The sequence below is a fragment of the Trachemys scripta genome, chromosome 3 (assembly GCF_013100865.1).
Source record: "Trachemys scripta elegans isolate TJP31775 chromosome 3, CAS_Tse_1.0, whole genome shotgun sequence".
NCBI classification, from domain to species: Eukaryota; Metazoa; Chordata; order Testudines; family Emydidae; genus Trachemys; species Trachemys scripta.
In genome coordinates, this window is record NC_048300.1 from 76,892,033 (window position 1) to 76,910,686 (window position 18,654).

At 41.3% G+C, this 18,654-nt stretch overlaps 1 protein-coding gene across 1 annotated transcript in view; it reads right to left on the minus strand.

The window, feature by feature from the left end:
• DISC1 (DISC1 scaffold protein) overlaps nucleotides 1-4,426 on the minus strand; it is a 344,506-nt gene extending 340,080 nt beyond the window's left edge. Inside the window, 1 exon segment of the mRNA XM_034765114.1 lies at nucleotides 4,309-4,426. Coding sequence (XP_034621005.1) covers nucleotides 4,309-4,381 — 73 coding nt within the window. The 5' untranslated portion in view covers nucleotides 4,382-4,426.
• Nucleotides 4,427-18,654: the final 14,228 nt, after the last annotated feature.

Below are 18,654 nucleotides of genomic sequence, written 5' to 3' on the forward strand. Positions count from 1 at the left end.
ATTAAAATATTTTTACCCATTAAATGTAAAATTTATAAGAAGGTACTCAGATTATTTGGATCTTGGCACATACGGACCACAATACTGGAGCTGACTTGATGCAGGTAGGCACAGGTGCCCATATAGAGCCCCATAAAACCCTTACAAGCAAGAAAATGTCCAGCTACACTATCCTTCTCTAAGATATCTTAAATTCAACACAACCCCACTGCTCTATAAATAAGCTTAAAACAACCTCCATTATGTATAACACACCACATTTCTCACAAACATTACAACGTAAACCTTCACTGACCTCAGCACCATTCACATCCATGGATGTAGGGACATGCATGAACTGGTGAAGTGTGTGTTATGTTACTTTCCTACAGAGAGCAGCTAAAATATTCTGTGGAAGAAAATGGGGTTTGTAGTTCAAAAGAAGGTGATGCTAATGCCCGAGTGAATTTTGAAGTTTCCAGACACTATTTGTGCAAAACATATATGAAATTTGAGACTACATACAAAATTTCTGAAATGTCTACTTTTTTTAAAAAAACTTTTCTCCTCTCAGGCACATCTGCCAGTGACCAAAACCCCTTCAAGAGTACCTTTTACTATGGTTTCTTTTAAAACAATCCACCATTTCAGCTCCACAGGGGCCTACAAGTCCTGTCAATATGAAAAGCCTAAGACAACCTTAACTATGGAGCCACTATCAGTGCCTCTATAACATCTGATTGCCATATTTGGGGTCAGGAAGGAATTTTCCTCTAGGGCAGATTGGCAGGGGCTCTGGAGGTTTTTCACCTTCCTCTGCAGCGTAGGGCATGGGTCACTTGCTGGAGGATTCTCTGCACCTTGAGGTCTTTAAACCATGATTTGAGGACTTCAATAACTCAGACATAGGTTAGGGGTTTGTTACAGGTGTGGGTGGGTGAGATTCTGTGGCCTGCGTTGTGCAGGAGATCAGACTAGATGATCATAATGGTCCCTTCTGACCTTAATGTCTATGAGAATCTGAAATCTACCACAGCCTAAACTTTAGTGAAGAGAACAAGGCTCTGCCACTACTATATAATTAAATGTTGAATCCCTTTAACCAACCAGGAAAAGTTTAATACAGTAGAACCTCACTAATTTGCACTAATTACTGAAAGGCTCATTGCAAATAAGTAATTGAACAAACACAATCGGGGAAAAAAGCAGAGATAATGCATCACAATGTATTTTGTTCAATTATTTGACAAGTGTAATTTAGTTTTAATTAATGACAATAGTTCATGGTATATGTTCTGCAGTACATTTTGTAAAAGTAATACAATCTTTGTAATAAGACACCTCATTACAACACTCTTAAATCTTCGTCCAAAAGTAGAGACACTGTAATCTAATTTGCACACAAAAACTGGTGTGGACTGGTAAGTGTGAAGTAGTAAGGCTCTACTGTAATATTGGCAAAGATAATGAAAAGTCTGTCTAGGGGTTTTCTTAGACTAGTAGAACTTTAATATAAAAACACAAGTATATCTCTAAAAAAGCTAAACAGTAGCTGGAATGTCCACTCAACCATTACCAATGTTTCACTTAGGTACAGCCTACAGTAGGGAAGTTTTTCAAAAATTTCCCACCATTGCTTACACTAGTTCAGCTCAACCAGTGTTAATAATAGCGGGAGCTCTAACATGGATGGGTGGCCTTCTGCTGGCAATCAACACAGCAGTGTTATGAGATGGTGCTTAAAATGCCAGTGGTCAAACTACATTAGGGTTCCCAACATTCTTAATGTTAGTGGAACTCCTGATCTATACTTAGAAGTTTTACCAGTATAACTATTTCAGTTAGTGGTGTGATTTATTTATTTTTTTAACCAAAATTGTTATAACAGTAAAAGCCCTAGTATGGTTGTAGTTATACTAGTATAATGGTGATTTATACAAATATAGCTTTTTCCTCTTCACATGGAGGAAAAGCTATACCAATACAAAGTGCCTTTATACTGACATAACTTCAGCCATGTTAGGAGTTGTACTGCTTTAACCATATCGGTATGATTAAAGCAGTACAACTTTTTAGTGTAGACAAGGCTTACACCAGCAGTATAGCATGTTGTAAGTAGCATGTTTTTTTTTTAAAGTGTCTTTACATTTACTATGCTTGCCTTATTTGTGGATTAATTACTGGCATCAGTGTGCTGAAACTGTAGGTCTCTAATTGCACAGTTTGAAAATCAGAATATTTTTTCCAACAGTGCTGGAAACTTTTCCATGCACACAAATTCTGTGTTGTACATTTTGTAATAATATTTCAAAACTGTCAGGCCTTCTGAGTGAACAAAAGCAATAAAATAAATACAGTGGTATCTTCCTAAAATTCCACCTCATTTTGACCACTGCATTCCCATCGGAAACAAAAGGACCCTCAACATACTTAATACACCTGTGGGAGTATATCACAGAAGCAGGAGACCAAACTGGCTTCAGGGGACAAACACAGTTGTAAATTGGTAGATTATCACCAGGGTGAGGGTCACCAACAGTCTCAGGGCTGACCACTAATGTTTTTATCTGATCTATAACATCAGGGGAAGGTACTGGGGCTGCAAAAGAAAAAAAGCTACTTCATGTTTAAAGGGACATCAACATATTAATTATTCAAAAGTAATATCTGACATTACCCCTACCCCTTCTGTTGGTGAGAGAGAGAAGCTTTTGGTTTGAAGACCTGAAGAAGAGCTCTCTGTGTGATTCAAAAGCCTGTCTCTCTAACCAACAGAAGTTGGTCCAATAAAAGGTATTACCTCATCCACCTTGTCTCTCTAATCTCCTGGGATCAACACAGCTATAACTACACTGCATGCATTATACCCGCTCCTAAGTCTGTCAATTTGTTGTTGTTTTACAATCACATCTTTTCCTACTTTTAAAAATATTGCTCTCTCCCCCCAGATGGCCTTCCTAGAAACTAAAGAGAAACTGACCAACTGGTTACAGAGAACACAATGAAACAGACTAAAGACCCATCCACAAAATGGGGATGATAGTCCACAAGAACGTTATGAGGCTTACATTTTTTAATGTTCATGACATTTTGAGATTCACACATGGTAAAGACCAGGTATTATTTATTTCAGGACACTCAGCAGGAGAATAAAAAATTGACAGATAGATTTGTTTTAGAAAAGCAACAGAATAGTAGACAAGTTACCAGGGAAAGCAGAAGTGCCATTACAAGGACTCTTGGGACAGTACAAAGAAAAGTATAAGGAATATAGTTTATTTTAAATATTATTTTGATACTGTAGTTCATATTTAAGTAGAGGACAATTTGCCTTGAAATCTAAGTCACCTACCATGAGCAAGGGACACACACCAACATCCCACCTGAGATAAATACCCAATCTTTTCTTTTACTTGAGATTTTTTGGGTGTTTATGGCGAGACAACTGGAAGTTTTTATCTTCTGTTCAAGATGAAAAGAATATTGGAGCTAGAGGAGCCCACCAAAGCCAGTCCAAAGCAGCTCCCACTGGATGCCTCAAGGTCTGAAGTGGGGAGCCCAGCCCTCGCAGGAGGACCCAGAACTAAGATAACCGTATTTCCCTAAATTGAAAACAAGAGGCCAGGTAAGCAGTGACACCGGGTGGCTCGAGTCAGCCCCGACCACCTGGCATGGCCATTCTCCGGAGCTGATGTTACAGCCATCACGACTTTTTTGGCAAAACTAGACATTTCTCCCATTTGCTGCTACTCAAACATTCCTCTGAATCCTCCTCCGCCAGAGCAAGAGCAAAGGGAACAAATGCCCAGTTTTGCCCCCCAGAAAGGCTTGAACTCCGGGACCGAGCTTAAAAAAAAAGAGGCCAACCCGGCCAAAACGGGACCTCTGGTCACCCTACCCAGACCAGACCTTTCCAAGCACTAGCTAACGGGCGCGGTGGTCACATCGACCCGACGCCCACAGGTTTGAGGCTTATCTGGTTACAGCCTCTCCCGTTTACTCGCTGGGCCGGGCGCCACTCTGGGTTCCCCGCTTGTACAGCGCCGAGCACAGCGCGGTCCTCGCCCGGCCGGGGGCTCCTGGGTGCCAGCGCAGCACCCATAACGACTAACACGGCCCCCGCTGCCGGCTCCCCACTGACCGGTACCGGGTGCGAGGGTCGGAGCTGGACTCGCCTGCTGCCTCCCGCCGCCGCACCCCGGAGCCGCCCCAAGCCAACAGTTCCCAAGGCGGAGCAGGGCCGGGCGAGGGGGCGGGCACAGGCCAGTGTCGCCGCCTCCCCGGCTCCCTGCGCCGCGAGCCAGGCCGTGGCGGCCCCGCTCCGCTCACCTGGGCTCAGCCCTCCGCACCCGAGCTGGGGCTGCTCCTGCCGCCGCCTCTCCCCGCCGGCGCCGCACCACATCCTCCGCCTGCGCCGCCCGCACCCGCCGCTTGACTCGCTGCCGCCGGCCGGCCCGAGGCCTCAGACGCGGCCCGGCAGCGCCCCCTAACGGCCCGCGACAAACGGAAAGTTGGGTCTCCCCGAGCCACGCCCTCGCCGGGACACAGGGATAGACAGGCCCTACTTACAGCTACCAACACACCCACATCACAGCTATACACCCCACATCACACACCCTCACCCAAACATATCTACACCCCACATCTATACCCCCACCCGAATATATCGACACCCCAGGTCACATCTATACACCAACACACCCACGTCACACACCCCACATCACATCTATACAACACACCCACCACAGCACCTATCTACACCACATATCACATATATATACCCACCTCAGCACACACCATATCACCTATGTATACCCACACATGCACATCACCTACAGTATATTCACCACACCAACACATGCACCCCATACCACATCACTTATATATATATCCACATCTCACATATATATATATATACACCTTACACCAGATATATACTTCCATACATCAGATGTATACACCACATGTATACTCCCATACATATATACCACATCAGTTATACACACCACACACATACACACAATATCACATATATATACTCACACATCCAGTATTGCCAGCCATAAGAGTTCAAAAATCATAAGATTGGCTTAAATATCATGATTTTTAATTAAAAAAAGAAGTATATATATGGGGGGGGGGTATTTGTATTCTGGTTTTTGAGCCTTTAAGGTGTGCTCAGGTCATGTTTTCAAGCTTTTCTCCACAACTATGAGAGAGAGAAATAAGAGCAGAGATTTTTGATTTAATCATAAATTCCAGCTTTTCTGTCTGTAAGGAAAACATAAACTAACAAAACTCACAATAAGATTGCAAAGATTGACAACACTGCATATCACATATATACACTCATATATACATACACAGCACAGCTTAGCACATCACATATATTACATCCAAAAAAGTGTATGTTAAAAGAACATTAAGGTTGCAAAATTAAGCCACTCTGAAGCTAGAAAATGGAAGAATTAAGATTGCCCATGTATACAGGATTTAATTACATGATCATATACTATTTTTTCTACAGGACCCCTGCCTCATTCGTTGCAGAGGATGGACAGTGCTCTAGGAATGAGTCAGGGTTGTGTGGTGAAAAAGGTGCACCATACATGCTACATACATATATTATACATACATATCACATGACATATGCACACCCATAAATACATACACACCACACCCACACAGCAACCACAGATGTATTCAAATCACATATACACTCTACACACACACATATCAAATAAAAATGCAAAACTAATATTTTTAAAGAGATTTTATTTTTAGGGGAAATTTTCATTAGTGCCAGCCAGTGTGTGCAATTTGCAACTTCCATACACAATTGCAAAATTCAAGCATTTAATTCTGTAGTAATTTGTATAATGAAATTTAGAATGAGATTTATCTTTGCATGACATGTAAAAGATGCAGTGTAATAGAATATGTTTATATAACACCCAAAGTTTGTCACGTGCTTTATAGACATGCCCATGCCCAGAAGAGCTTGCAATCTAAGGAGCTGCAAAATTTTATGCACATGAGTATTCTTATTTAGATAAGTAGGCATATTAAAGTTTATATCTCCTGATTGGCTTTTAATTTACTTTTGGACTGAAGTTGCACACATCATATCTGACTGATTCATATTCCAGATTCCGCTTTGAAATTAATTCATTTTAACCAATTTTGGCCAATTTAGCACTTAGTTTATTATGGACTATGTCCAAGTATCCTAAGCTTGATGTAGCTTTGAGAAGGCATGTAAGAATTAGATTTTTGTTGGTGAATGTCCGTAAATGTCAATTTCATTGTACACACACAAACCAAGGGGAAATATTGCCATCAGTAATAATATAAATTTACAAGATAGGCAAAGTGTGCTGCTTGCAAACATTTAATATATTTTGACATGTAATGCTGACAAATTGTGGTTTCATGGTTACAAAGCTTTAACTTTTTTAAATCTCAACATCTACTGTCATTAAATAATTATTGTCTGACAACTCCCATAATTTCCCACAAGTGTGAAAATTTAAATCAATAAAAATAAAAAATGCTTAAAAATAAACATCTATAGTATCTCTTGAAATTATACAACAGTATAAGTCGAATTCTGCTAAGCCTTATTTATAAGTTAGAGAAACCTCTGAGAGAGAGAAATATCTGCCTTTGTGTGTGGAGATTAAAATCCACAGTTGGTATGGATTTTGAATGGTTGGAAATTTCAGACTTCTATGGATTGAAATTATATGGTAAAATAAGATAAAATAGAAGATTAACAGCATTTTTTCAACTCTTTTGAAAAGAGGATGTGTACAAGTCTTACATTGTAAAAGAATGCTTGCAGTTAATTAAAATTAATACACAGCCATGTCACTGAGGCCCAGATTGTCCTCATTCCTACTTCCTTGGCCCAAATAAAATTCAGGTCAATTTGTAGTTTCTGCACTCAGGATAGCCCAGGGGCTACTCTGTCTTTACTTCCCTAGAGGTGCACAGTACTCCAGTGAAGGGAAGAGAGGAGGTAAGACCATGGTCCCAAGCCCTCTCCTCTACACCAGCCTGCAAAGAGGGACCAGTGTGCAGGGGCAATCAACTATACTATATGAAGGGCTGTAATAGTAAGCATCCTCCCATACACTTCTGGAAGCACTGGGTATTCCACCCCACCCCTTACTTTGGGAAGTGCCTATGTGTATACTACATGCAGAATGTTTTGCTTTTAAATTTAAATCTACAATGCATCACTTTGATAGTGCAGTCACTGTGCACACACAGGAGTTCTTTGCTGAAATTGTATTTTGTATGCAGTAGAATATTTTCTTCTCACATTCAAGGGAGCATGCATACAATTATGTGATATGATATTGGAAGCAATCACTGTGCTGCATGCATCTTGGTGGCTTATGATTTTCATTAACTAATTCTTCACTAAGAATTACGTTCCTTTTTAATGTGTCTCATGATCTTTTCTATTTTATTTCAAGTTAGATTAACTATATCTGGTTTATATTCTTGAACTAATCCTTTCAAGTAGTTTTGTTTATATGTGCAGTTTGAATTTCTCAGTCTGTGGATTTGGATGTCAGAAACATTAAGTGTTGTAGGTGCATTATAATATACAGCCATCCCATGCCATCAGTCTCTGAGGAACTTGCAATGTATATTTCAGGTTTCAATCAGGCCATAGAGCAAGGAAACTGCCCTCATTTGTGTATTAAGGACACTATCATTTTTCTGAGGATGTCTTTTTTTCCCTTCCATCTTATTGCAGCCATCAGCATCTATCCTGAGACCCCTCCTCTAGTTTGAGTTCCACAAAGGCTAGTTGTCATCTCTCTTTTTTATTTTTATTCATCTCTATTTTTTATTTACTTTTTCCCTCTTAGTTAACTCCCCTTCCACCTTGAGCCGTCACCCCCACTTTTGCACTGATAAACTCAACTTTGCTTCTTTTGATACCTTTAATTGCTTACCTGGACTAGGTAAATTTGTGATTTTGTCTTACTCTTCTTTTGGCTTCAGTCTGGATTCTGCTTTCTTTTTTCTTTCATATCTCCTGTGTTTATATATCTTCCTATCACCATCTCTATCACCACATTATCCATGTACACCAGTGCCTGGATTCAGCATCTTCTGTAATCATCATCAATACATTCATCACCCCTCAGTTTTACTATTGTTCACATATATTCTTTATACCTCCATGTCCCAGGTTTTTAATCCATATGCAGAATGTTGCTGTCTTCCCACATAAAGTGAATGCCTTTAAAAAGCCAACATTTGCCAGCAGATGCCACACAGTTATTTCCTATTTTAGATTGGAGGAGAAGGAACTGTAGTGTCTCAGATACTGGTGTGTGATTTTGGCAAATGTTGCCTCTTTAATGGTGACCACTTTATAAGGTGCAAGACCATCACTCTCTCATTTTCTAACAATTTCGCTGGCTCTCCACTAATTACAGAATCCAGTGCAAAATTGCCCTCTTCGTTTTTCAACCCTTCCATGGGCCTCTCTCCCTTTCTTGTTCCTCTGCTTGTCTGGAACTGACCTCTCCTTTGTACAGTACCTTCATGCAACCTTGACATCATTGTAAGAGTACTCTCCTCTGCAGCTGCTGCCATCTGGAACAGGTTTCCTGTAGCTCTGTGTCTCATCACCTCCTTCCTCTCATTTCAAAACAGCTGCAAACATTGCTTTTCTTCCTTTCCTTACACTTCTTAATTTTTTTCCCACTAGGCTATCAGCACTTACCTTAGATACCCCAGTGACAGGAGCTTAGAAATATCATGGACAGAGCAGATGAGATTAAATTTGGCTGTGTGTATTATTTAACTCTGTAAATGTTCACAATGACTCTGTAGAGTGTTCTGGGATGTTGTTTGTATGAAAGATGTTCTTCATTATAGAATTATAGAACCATAGGGTTAGAAGCAAGCCAAGGTCATCTAGTCTAGCCCCCCTGCTAAGATGCAGGATTATAAAACTGTATTCTCTTTAAAAATCAGCACTGGATGCAAAATCCTGGCTCCAATGAAGCCAATGGCAAAACTCCTATTGATTTAAATGGACCAGCATTTCCCCCACCCCCGAAAATATTTTGTCTTAAATATGTCTTAAACATAGTAATCCAAGAGAAACGGCTACAGTCCTCCTTTAACAGGAGCTAGTTGTGGAGAGAAAATCAGGCAAATTGGGAGTAGGGACCGAAAGGCTAACAGCTGGGCTGGAAGGAAGCCTGTTTCTGGCAAGCAGGATTGCCCATTTTGGTTGAATGTGTTCCTGGAGGTTTCATCACAGGACATAATCTTTAATTAAAGATTAATCTTTAATTCCTGGAGACTTCAGGACAATCCTGGAGGGCTGGCAACCCTACTGGCAAGAGCAGCAGCAGTGAGAGGAATGACCTTCAAACAAGGGGGCTGTGCAGATAGGTCTCAGCAAGACAGAGGAAAGGACTGGACTCTGGCCAGAGGATCTGCAGGCCAATACATTGTTACCTCTAGCTGAGAGTTTCCTGCAGAGAGAATTCCTAGCACTGGGCCTGAGGAGCCCCATCTTCATACCTCTGTACTGGACTGCCCCTAAAAGCTGGATTAGGGACTGCTGGTTCATATTTTGTTTGTAATTTAAAGCAATTGTGCCAAGAGTAATTGTTGGGGTTATGTCTGGCAGCCCTAGTGAATCAGCTCTTCGTTATTCATTAGACTCTGTGAGGTTGATGGGAACCCAGTGAGGGTTGGAGCCTGCAGGACCTAGTGCTTGCAGCACCCACAGTGCTTGACTCTGAGTGCATGGCACACCGAGCATGCTACCAGACGTCTAAGGGTATGTCTGCACAGCAAAGAAAAAAAGCTCTGTGCCAACCACAGGTTTGCTGTGTAGACATACCCCAAGAGACAGGAGTAGCACAGCACTCTCAGCAGCTCCCAGTTTATAGGCCCTTACGAAGAGTTTGTGCCAGAGTACTAGCAGCAGCACCCTGATCACTGACATTGCTGCAGCATCGAGAAGGCTGCAGGCTCAGCTGGAGGCAGTTAACCACTCTTTATTGGGGGATTATGAGCATCTAGGTGGCAATTCCTGGGGTAATGATATAATTGAGAGAATATAAGTAGAAGGAACAGGAAGCAAAGGGGAGCTCAGGAGGTGAGCTGGGTAGAAAGTGCCTGCTACAAAAAATCTGTGTTAGGCTCTCTGTATAAAAGAGCAAAGGGATAAAACGTACAGATGGTGGAAGGAAAACAGCTCAGGTGTGTTTATGACAGTGAGATGACAGAAACAAGTTAAGCAGCACAACCCGGGGTAACTGAAATAGCACCCTGTGACAGAGTTATAAGGGGTTTTTCTGTTCCCCTGCTGATGTTAATAGAGATATTTTTTGTGGATGAGAGAATAACACCAGCGACCGTTCTTGGGGCCACCTCTCCTCCACACTTCCTGCCTGTCCGTATACACATCTGCTTGGCTGGCTCTTCATTTCAGTTTTGCTGATAAATACCCTCTTGCAAAGCCTGGGGAAGAGCACGCACGTGAATGTTCCCCAGGACAGTGCAAGAAAGTGATGTTGGGACAGGAAGTTCAACTGATCATTAACCAGAATACTGTCAAATGCATAACAAAAACAAATGGGGGGGGGGGGAAGAGGAAAATCACTGGTGCCAACTGTCCCAAATTTATTGCAAATCTCACAATATTAGGAAATTCAGAGTTATGATTAAAAGAAATCCAAACATGAAGGTCTGAAAGTGCACAATTAAGGCAGGCAACCAGCCGTAACTCTGACCCATAGTGACACCGCAAGGCAAAAAATTGGAATTAATCATGTATTTTTAAAAAAACAGTTTAATCTAATCTGGGACTAAAAACTGTTATGCACTAAACATAATTGTGTGGTTATTGCACAGTGTCACTACAGGGCAGAGCTAGGGCTGTTTGGGTGCCCTAACTCAGGGCTGCCCGGGAAAGGGGGCGGGCAAGTGGGGCAATTTGCCCCGGGCCCCACAGGGGTCCCCACGAGAATATCATATTCTATAGTATTGCAACTTTTTTTATGGAAGGGGCCCCCAAAATTGCTTTGCCCCAGGCCCCCTGAATCCTCTGGGCGGCCCTGCCCTAACTGTGTACTTCCATGCCTTAAAAAGTTTTTGTTTCTTCTAAATTTAACTGTGATTCTGAAATCCCTGGGTTTGTAACCCTTGTTTGGGAGATAATTACAAGATCCCTGTGTGGTTTTTACTCTTAGGATATTGCTATGCATTGAACTTTAACTCTAGTTTAATGAATTGATTCATACAGTTTAAGGCCACAAGGGATCATTAGATCATAGAATCATAGAATATCAGGGTTGGAAGGGACCTCAGGAGGTCATCTAGTCCAACCCCCTGCTCAAAGCAGGACCAATTCCCAACTAAATCATCCCAGCCAGGGCATCTAGTCTGATCTCGTGTATATCACCTAATTTCACCCAGTTACCCCTGTATTGAGCCCAATAAGTTGTTTGGCTAAAACATGTCTTCCAGAAATGCATCCAGCCTTGTTATCCAGACAGCAAGATATGGAAAATCCACCCCATCCCTTGATAGTTTGGGCCAATGGTTTAATCACCTTCACTGTTAAAAAACTGTGCCTAGTTTCTCATTTGAATTTGTCTGGCTTCAGCTTCTAGCCATTAGGTCTGGTTATGTCGCTTTCTGATAGTAAATGGCTCTTTAATCTATCTGATATTTTCTTCACATGAAGGCACTTACACACCGTAATCAAGACACCTCTCAGTCTTCTTTCATAGCTTCCAGGGCCCAAGGGCAACTGTGATAAGCCAGAGTGACCTCCTGTATAACACAGGCCATAGAATTTTCCCCAAATAATTCCTGTTTGAATTAGAGCAGATCTTTAAAAAAAAATCCAATCTTGATTTAATAATTGCCAGTGATGGCGAATCCACCACAACCTTAGATAAATGAACTATGCTCATTGTTAAAAATGTACACCTTATTTTCCATCTGAATTTGTCTCGCTTCAACTTCCAATATTTGGACCTTGTTATACCTTTGTCTGCTAGACTGAAGAGCCCATTATCAAATATTTGTTCCCTTATCTAGGTAGTTATAGACAATGATCGAGTCACCTGTTCATCATTCGTTTTGAATAGCTAAACAGTTTGAGTGTTTTAAGTCTCTTACTGGAAGACATTTTTTCCACCCCTTACATTATTTTTGTGGCTCTTTTCTGCACCCTCTTCAGTTCTCCAACATCCTTTCCAAAATATGGACACCAGAACTTGACATAGTATTCCAATATCTGTCTCACCAATACTGGATACAACGGTAAAAATTATCTCCTTTCTCCTCTATTTATACATCTGCGGTTCACATTAGCCCTTTTTATCCTTGCCTTCGCAGGGGGAACTCACGTTGAGTTGCTTGTCCACTCTGACTCCTAAAGCTTTTTCAGAGTCACTGCTTTCCAGAATACAGTCTGAATTCCTTGTTTCTAGATGTATAACTTGGCATTTGGCTGTATTAAAAGGTATTTTGTTTGAATAGGCCCAGTTTACCAAGCAATCCAGATTGCTCTGTATATCTTCCCCATCCTCATCGTTACCACTCTGCCAATCTTTGCATCATCCACAAATTTTATCAGCAGTGACTTTTAACTTTACTTCCAGGTCATTGATGAAAATGTTGAATAGTATCAGGTCTACTACTGATCTCTGCGGAACCCCATTAGAAACATCCCATTTGAGATTTGTCATTTAGACAGTTCTTAATCTGTTTAACATATGCTTTATTGATATTGCATAGCACTAATTTTTTTAGACAGAATGTCATGCAGTACTAAGTCAAACACCTTACAAAAGTTTAAGTATATTACAGCTGCATAGTTACCTTTATCAACCAAACTTTTAATCTCAAAGAATAAAATCAGGTTTATTTAAGAAGACATATTTTCCATAAAACAATGATGACTGGTATTCATTATTCATTAATTCCTATCCTTTAATTCTTTATCAGTTGAATCCTGTATCATCTTTTCCATTATTTTGCCCAGGATTGATGTCAGTCTTATTGGCCTATAGTTACCCAGGTCATCCTGCTTGCCCTTTCTGAACACTAACACAATGGTAGCACTTCTTCCAGTCTTCTGGTATTTCCCTGGTATTCCAAAATGTATTCCAAAATTAACATCAGCAGCCCAAAGACCTCCTCAGTCTACTGTTTTAGCACTCTTAAGTGCAAGTTATACAGGCCTGCTCATTTAAAAATGTTTATCCCTAGTGGATGTTTAACATCCTCCTTTGTTACCAATGGAGGGGAAAGTACTTCATCATCCTCAGGGGATACGAACACATCATCCTGCTTTTTCCAAATACAGAACAGAAATATTTATTGAACACTTCTGATTTTCTGCATCGTTATTAACAATCTTACCATCTACATCAAGTGATGGGCCTATACTACTATTAGAATTTCTTTTGTTCTTAATATACTTTAAATCCTTTTTACTGTCCTTAGCCCTGCCAGCCATAGATTTTTCCCTGATGTTGTTTTTATTTCTAATTGCTGCCTTCCCTACACCCCAATGTAGTTTGTCATCTGACAACTGGAGCGGGGTGGGGGAGGGAAGGGAGCCAGAGAGTAAAATGACAGGAATCTACATGTCTTAGTCAATAGAAAAAAATAAATTACATTTGGTGAGCAGAGCTTCACAAGTCCTTGCTCGTTGACCAGGCATAAACATTTCTCTGACTGCCTATAGGCTAAGCCAGTAGCCAACCCTGTATTACTACTCTGCTGGCAGTAATGCTGCTGGCTATATGATTAGAATTTTCAAGGAAACATTCTGGTTGGTGATAGAAACCACACTTAAACAATTCTGGGAAATATAATTGTCTAAAATAGATCTTTACTTCAAAAAACTCAGCTAGATGAATTTAAAAAACCTCTCATTTTAATCTCAGACTCAGGAAATAACATCAGACGACACAAAGATTGTCATTTGTTAAGGCCTGGAAATAGGAAGTGAGATCAATTTCAGACACCATCAGATAATGCCATTGCCAGAGGATGTTATTACAGTTTTAGGCTAAATATAAAATATAAATAACGTGTCTTAGGCAGTACAAACTATCTGCTGGCTATGGGTAATTATTGTGAGATAATACATGGAAGTCTGCCTGCTGGACTTGTTGGATTTCTAACTGAAGATATGATGTACTCTTGTGTATGGTGTATTGTTATCTCCTACTACAATAATGTTAGGTTTCAGAGTAGCAGCTGTGTTAGTCTGTATCCGCAAAAAGAACAGGAGTACTTGTGGCACCTTAGAGACTAACAAATTTATTTGAGCATAAGCTTTCGTGGGCTACAGCATCCGAAGAAGTGGGCTGTAGCCCACGAAAGCTTATGCTCCAATAAATTTGTTAGTCTCTAAGGGTACGTCTATACTTACCTCCGGGTTCGGCGGTAAGCAATCGATCCCGGAAGTGCTCGCTGTCGACGCCGGTACTCCTGCTCCGCGAGAGGAGTACGCGGAGTTGACGGGGGAGCCTGCCTGCCGCGTGTGGACCCGCAGTAAGTACCTTGTAGTTCGGACTAAGGTATTTCGACTTCAGCTATGTTATTCACATAGCTGAAGTTGTGTATCTTAGTTCGAACTGGGGGGTTAGTGTGGACCAGCCCTAAGGTGCCACAAGTACTCCTGTTCTTTTTACAATAATGTTCTAATTCTGTTGCCTGTATTTATGGACCTACTTTAATGCATTGGTGGTAAAATAATAGGCCGAGAGTATTGTTCTCTCTAAACTAATCTAAGCCAAATCCATAATAAGGGATTACTTTCCATTCAGAAAGTACAAACACCTCTAAAAGACTTATATTCCATCTGAATGAATTACTTTTCCTACCACTTGTCAGCATTAGAAATTGGCCAGTGGCCCAAGGCCTACACTTTACTCAACAGGCAAATAAAATATTGATCAGCAACACCAAACAGCCAGCTGCACATAGAACAGCAATTGTGGGGATGTGGGGAGAAGGTTGTAGTGATTGCTGCCAAAATATTCATCTTGGTTAGATACAATGCCAAGTAACTTCACTTTTGTGTGATGCAAAATCCTGATCTCTGTAATAAAACCTTCACAAGAATAGAAAATACCCTAAAGAGTTATTCCGAAAGTGGGCAGGGGCTGGAAACTGAACTGCCCTCCTCCCCCTGGAGAAAAGCCCTCCAGAAAAGAGAAGAGGCAAAGCAGTGTGAGGAAAATATGCACAGCCGTTCCTAGCCTGATGTGCCTGTCCCAGCACCTCTCATAAGCAACACGTTCACTTGGCAACATCTTAAGGGAAAAGGAACAGTCAAAGGAAGGAAGAGAACAAAACAAAACAAACCCAGGGCAGGAATGAATTCTATGACCTGCTGCAGTTTGTTCCATTGCTAAACCAATAACCAGGGCAAACTCGGCTCCTGTTTCAGGATAGAATCCTGACCTCACTGAAGCTAATGGCAGAACTCTCATTGAGTTCAATGGGGCTAGGATTTTGCCCTCAGCCTGTAAAATAGGCTAAACCCAGACTTTGCACATGCCTTTGAAACATACAAACATGCCAACATATTCAGTATACAATCTGATGTCCAGGTATAGCAATGTTATCAGGTTTATTATAATTTAATTATCACATGGATTTTTCTCTGGATGCTATCACAGAAAACAGAAGGATCCCAGCGAGACGGAATACATGGGTCTTGACAGGGCCACATTTCTCAACTATATGCTGCTTAAAACGTTAAACATGGGATGGGACCATTCAAAATATTAAAGCTGGCCTCTGCAAAATAGTCTTCTAAATCAAATGAAGGCCATTAGAACTGTCGAGAAGTGTGCTGTCAACTTCTAAAAAATGAAAGTATTGCTTCCCCCTTTACACTCTTATTTCCTCATTCCTTTATATATATGTCTTTAAAAGGAACAGGAACAAAGATATCTAGTTGGCTTATGAAAGAAGAACAAAATGGTTTCAGATTCTCAGGTCTGTAGCATGGAGTCTGAGGATTGTGGGGTGGGGAAAAGATATTACAGAGTACATTTCAGAAGGGCAGCCTCTCTTTTTCAAGTGCAGTTTGCACCCTCATTACATTGTATTGAATAGTGGGCAAATTCTCAGATTTGTGCCCCCGGTTAATTTTGCCATTGCCAAAAGATGGCACCAAATGTGCTGCTACAAACTGCACCGATGAACAGGGAAGCCATGCCTCAGCCCTTGTGAAAATGTACCTGCATACAAAAGGGAGAAGAAAAGCAGAAGAGGGAGTATATGGTGAGACAGGAAAGGATGAAGGAAGAGCAATGGAAGGACAAAGTCAAAAGAGGAAAGGTGGGAAATGAAAGAAAAGAGATGAGTCATTAGAGGAAAGGGAGAGAGAGAAAGGAAAATGGAGAAGAGGTTAGAAAAAAAAACCCAAATGTCTGGGAATAGGGAAGAGGCAAAGAGAAGGCAAAAGGGGATAGCTGAGCAACACGGTGACTTGCACCAAAACCTTCAATTTCTCCCTCCACATAATCTTATGAAGGGGCAACTGCTGCTTGTCAGGAGAAGCCATCTCCTCCACCTTTCCTGTGAAACAGGGTGGGATTTCCCATTAATGATCAGTAGAACTCTAGGTCTCCCATCAGACCTGGAAGATCCCATGGATGAGCAGGTTACTTTAGATATAGGCTTACTGTTCCAGTTCACTCCTGGTTAGAGTTGGGCAAACTTTTTTGGACAAGTAGTTTATATGATGAAAAACAGTTTGGGTCAATTCAAAACTATTAGCGAACTTGACACCAATAGTTCCAGCCATTCACAAACCAGCCAGAAGAGGAGGCAGTAGTGGTGACCCAGTGCTGATGCTTCCCTCTCACTTTTATAATCTTTAGCCCAGCAGTTAGGACACTCATGTGGGCAGGGGAGCCCCAGATTTGAATCCCCACTCTAGAGCAGACCTGAAACAGATTTTATCGATGCACTGAAAATTCAGAAATATTCAGATTTGCTTAAATCTTTTTCTGAACTGCTACCAAATCAAAAAATAAATTATTCATTCATCTCCACTCCTAATACACTTCAAACTTGTCTGCCTTTTGTAGTGACACCAGAAGAGAATCAGTTGGCCAGGAGTCAGTGTAAGGAGAAAGGAACATCCCTGCAAATTGAACGTGCTGTGCAGCTGTTAGCAGAACAAATAGGGAAGCTGCAGTCCAAATGACAAAGTATGTACATACAGAATTTCTAATTTACATTTTTTAAATTCCTTTTTAGGACATGATTAGTTGCCAATCTTTTTGAGATTTTTCTGCTGGAACAGATGAACACCCCGGCACATACACCACCAAAAAACGTCTCAGTTTTCCAGTGTCACTGGAATCTTGCATTGTTTCAAGACTTAAGTGTTTATTTTATTAGCAGTATACTGGGGAAGTTAGAGAAAGCTACATAAAACATTACAGCCCCTTAATAATTATAGATTTTACCACTCAGCAAAATATTTACTATTAAAATCTTGCAAGTGGTTTGTAAAGTTAGATGGAGTTAACGTGTAATATTGTGGTGAATATTAACAATTTTTAAATTGTTTTAGTGCGGGGGTGTCATTGCCTTTAATGGAGATTTACAAATATGCAAAAAAGCAGAGGCAACTTATGAGGGCAGGGAGGGCATGTGGGGTCACACGGTGCGACCAGGCCACCTCCCTGCACAGCAGCTGAGCCATCCAGCTGTGCAGGGCAGGAACTGGGAGAGGCAGAGGCAGGAGCGGAGGAACAGCTGAGAGCTGCTCAGAGGTGCTGCTGCTTTAATTCTAGTGGAAGAGGGAGAGGAACAGCTGGGAGCTGCAGGGAGGGGCTGCAGCTTTCCTGGAAGTGGGGGCCCATTTCCCAGAATGTGGAGGACTGTCTGGAGGATGTGGGAGTATGATTCGAGCTTTTCTGGGGTTGTGCCCCCCCACACTGTCAGCAGGCACAGGTTGTCTATGCAAAAAATCAATACATTCAAGATACCTATGTGGAAATATTACTTCCCTGAGGCCAACCTGCAATGCAACTATTATTAAGAAAATTATGAATCAGAGAAATGTAGAGCTGGAAGGTACACTGAAGGTCATCCAGACCAGCACCCTGCATTGAGGAAAGACCAAGTAAACTTAGAACATCTCTGAGAGGGGTTTGCCCAACCTGTTCTTAAAAACCTCCAGTGATGGGGATTCCAGAACTTCCCCATTCCAGAACTTAACTACCATTATAGTTAGAAAGATTTTCCAAATATCTCCCCTAAATCTCCCTTCCTGCAGATTAAGATAATTAATTCTTGCCCTACCTTCAGGAGACATGGGGATCAATTGATCACCTTCATCTTTATAACAGCCCTTAACATATTTGAAGACTGTTACCAGCCTCCCCTGCCTGCCCCCTCCCCAGTCTTCTTTTCTCAAAACTAAATATGACCATTTTTTAAAATCTTTCCTCATAGGTCAGGTTTTCTAAACCAATTATAATTTTTGTTGCTCTCCTTTGGACTCTCTCCAATTTGTCCACATCTTTCCTTAAGTGGTGCACCCACAACTGGCCACAGTACTCCAGCTGAGATCTCACCAGTTCCAACCAAGTGGGACAGTTACCTCCCACATGGTACATGTGACAC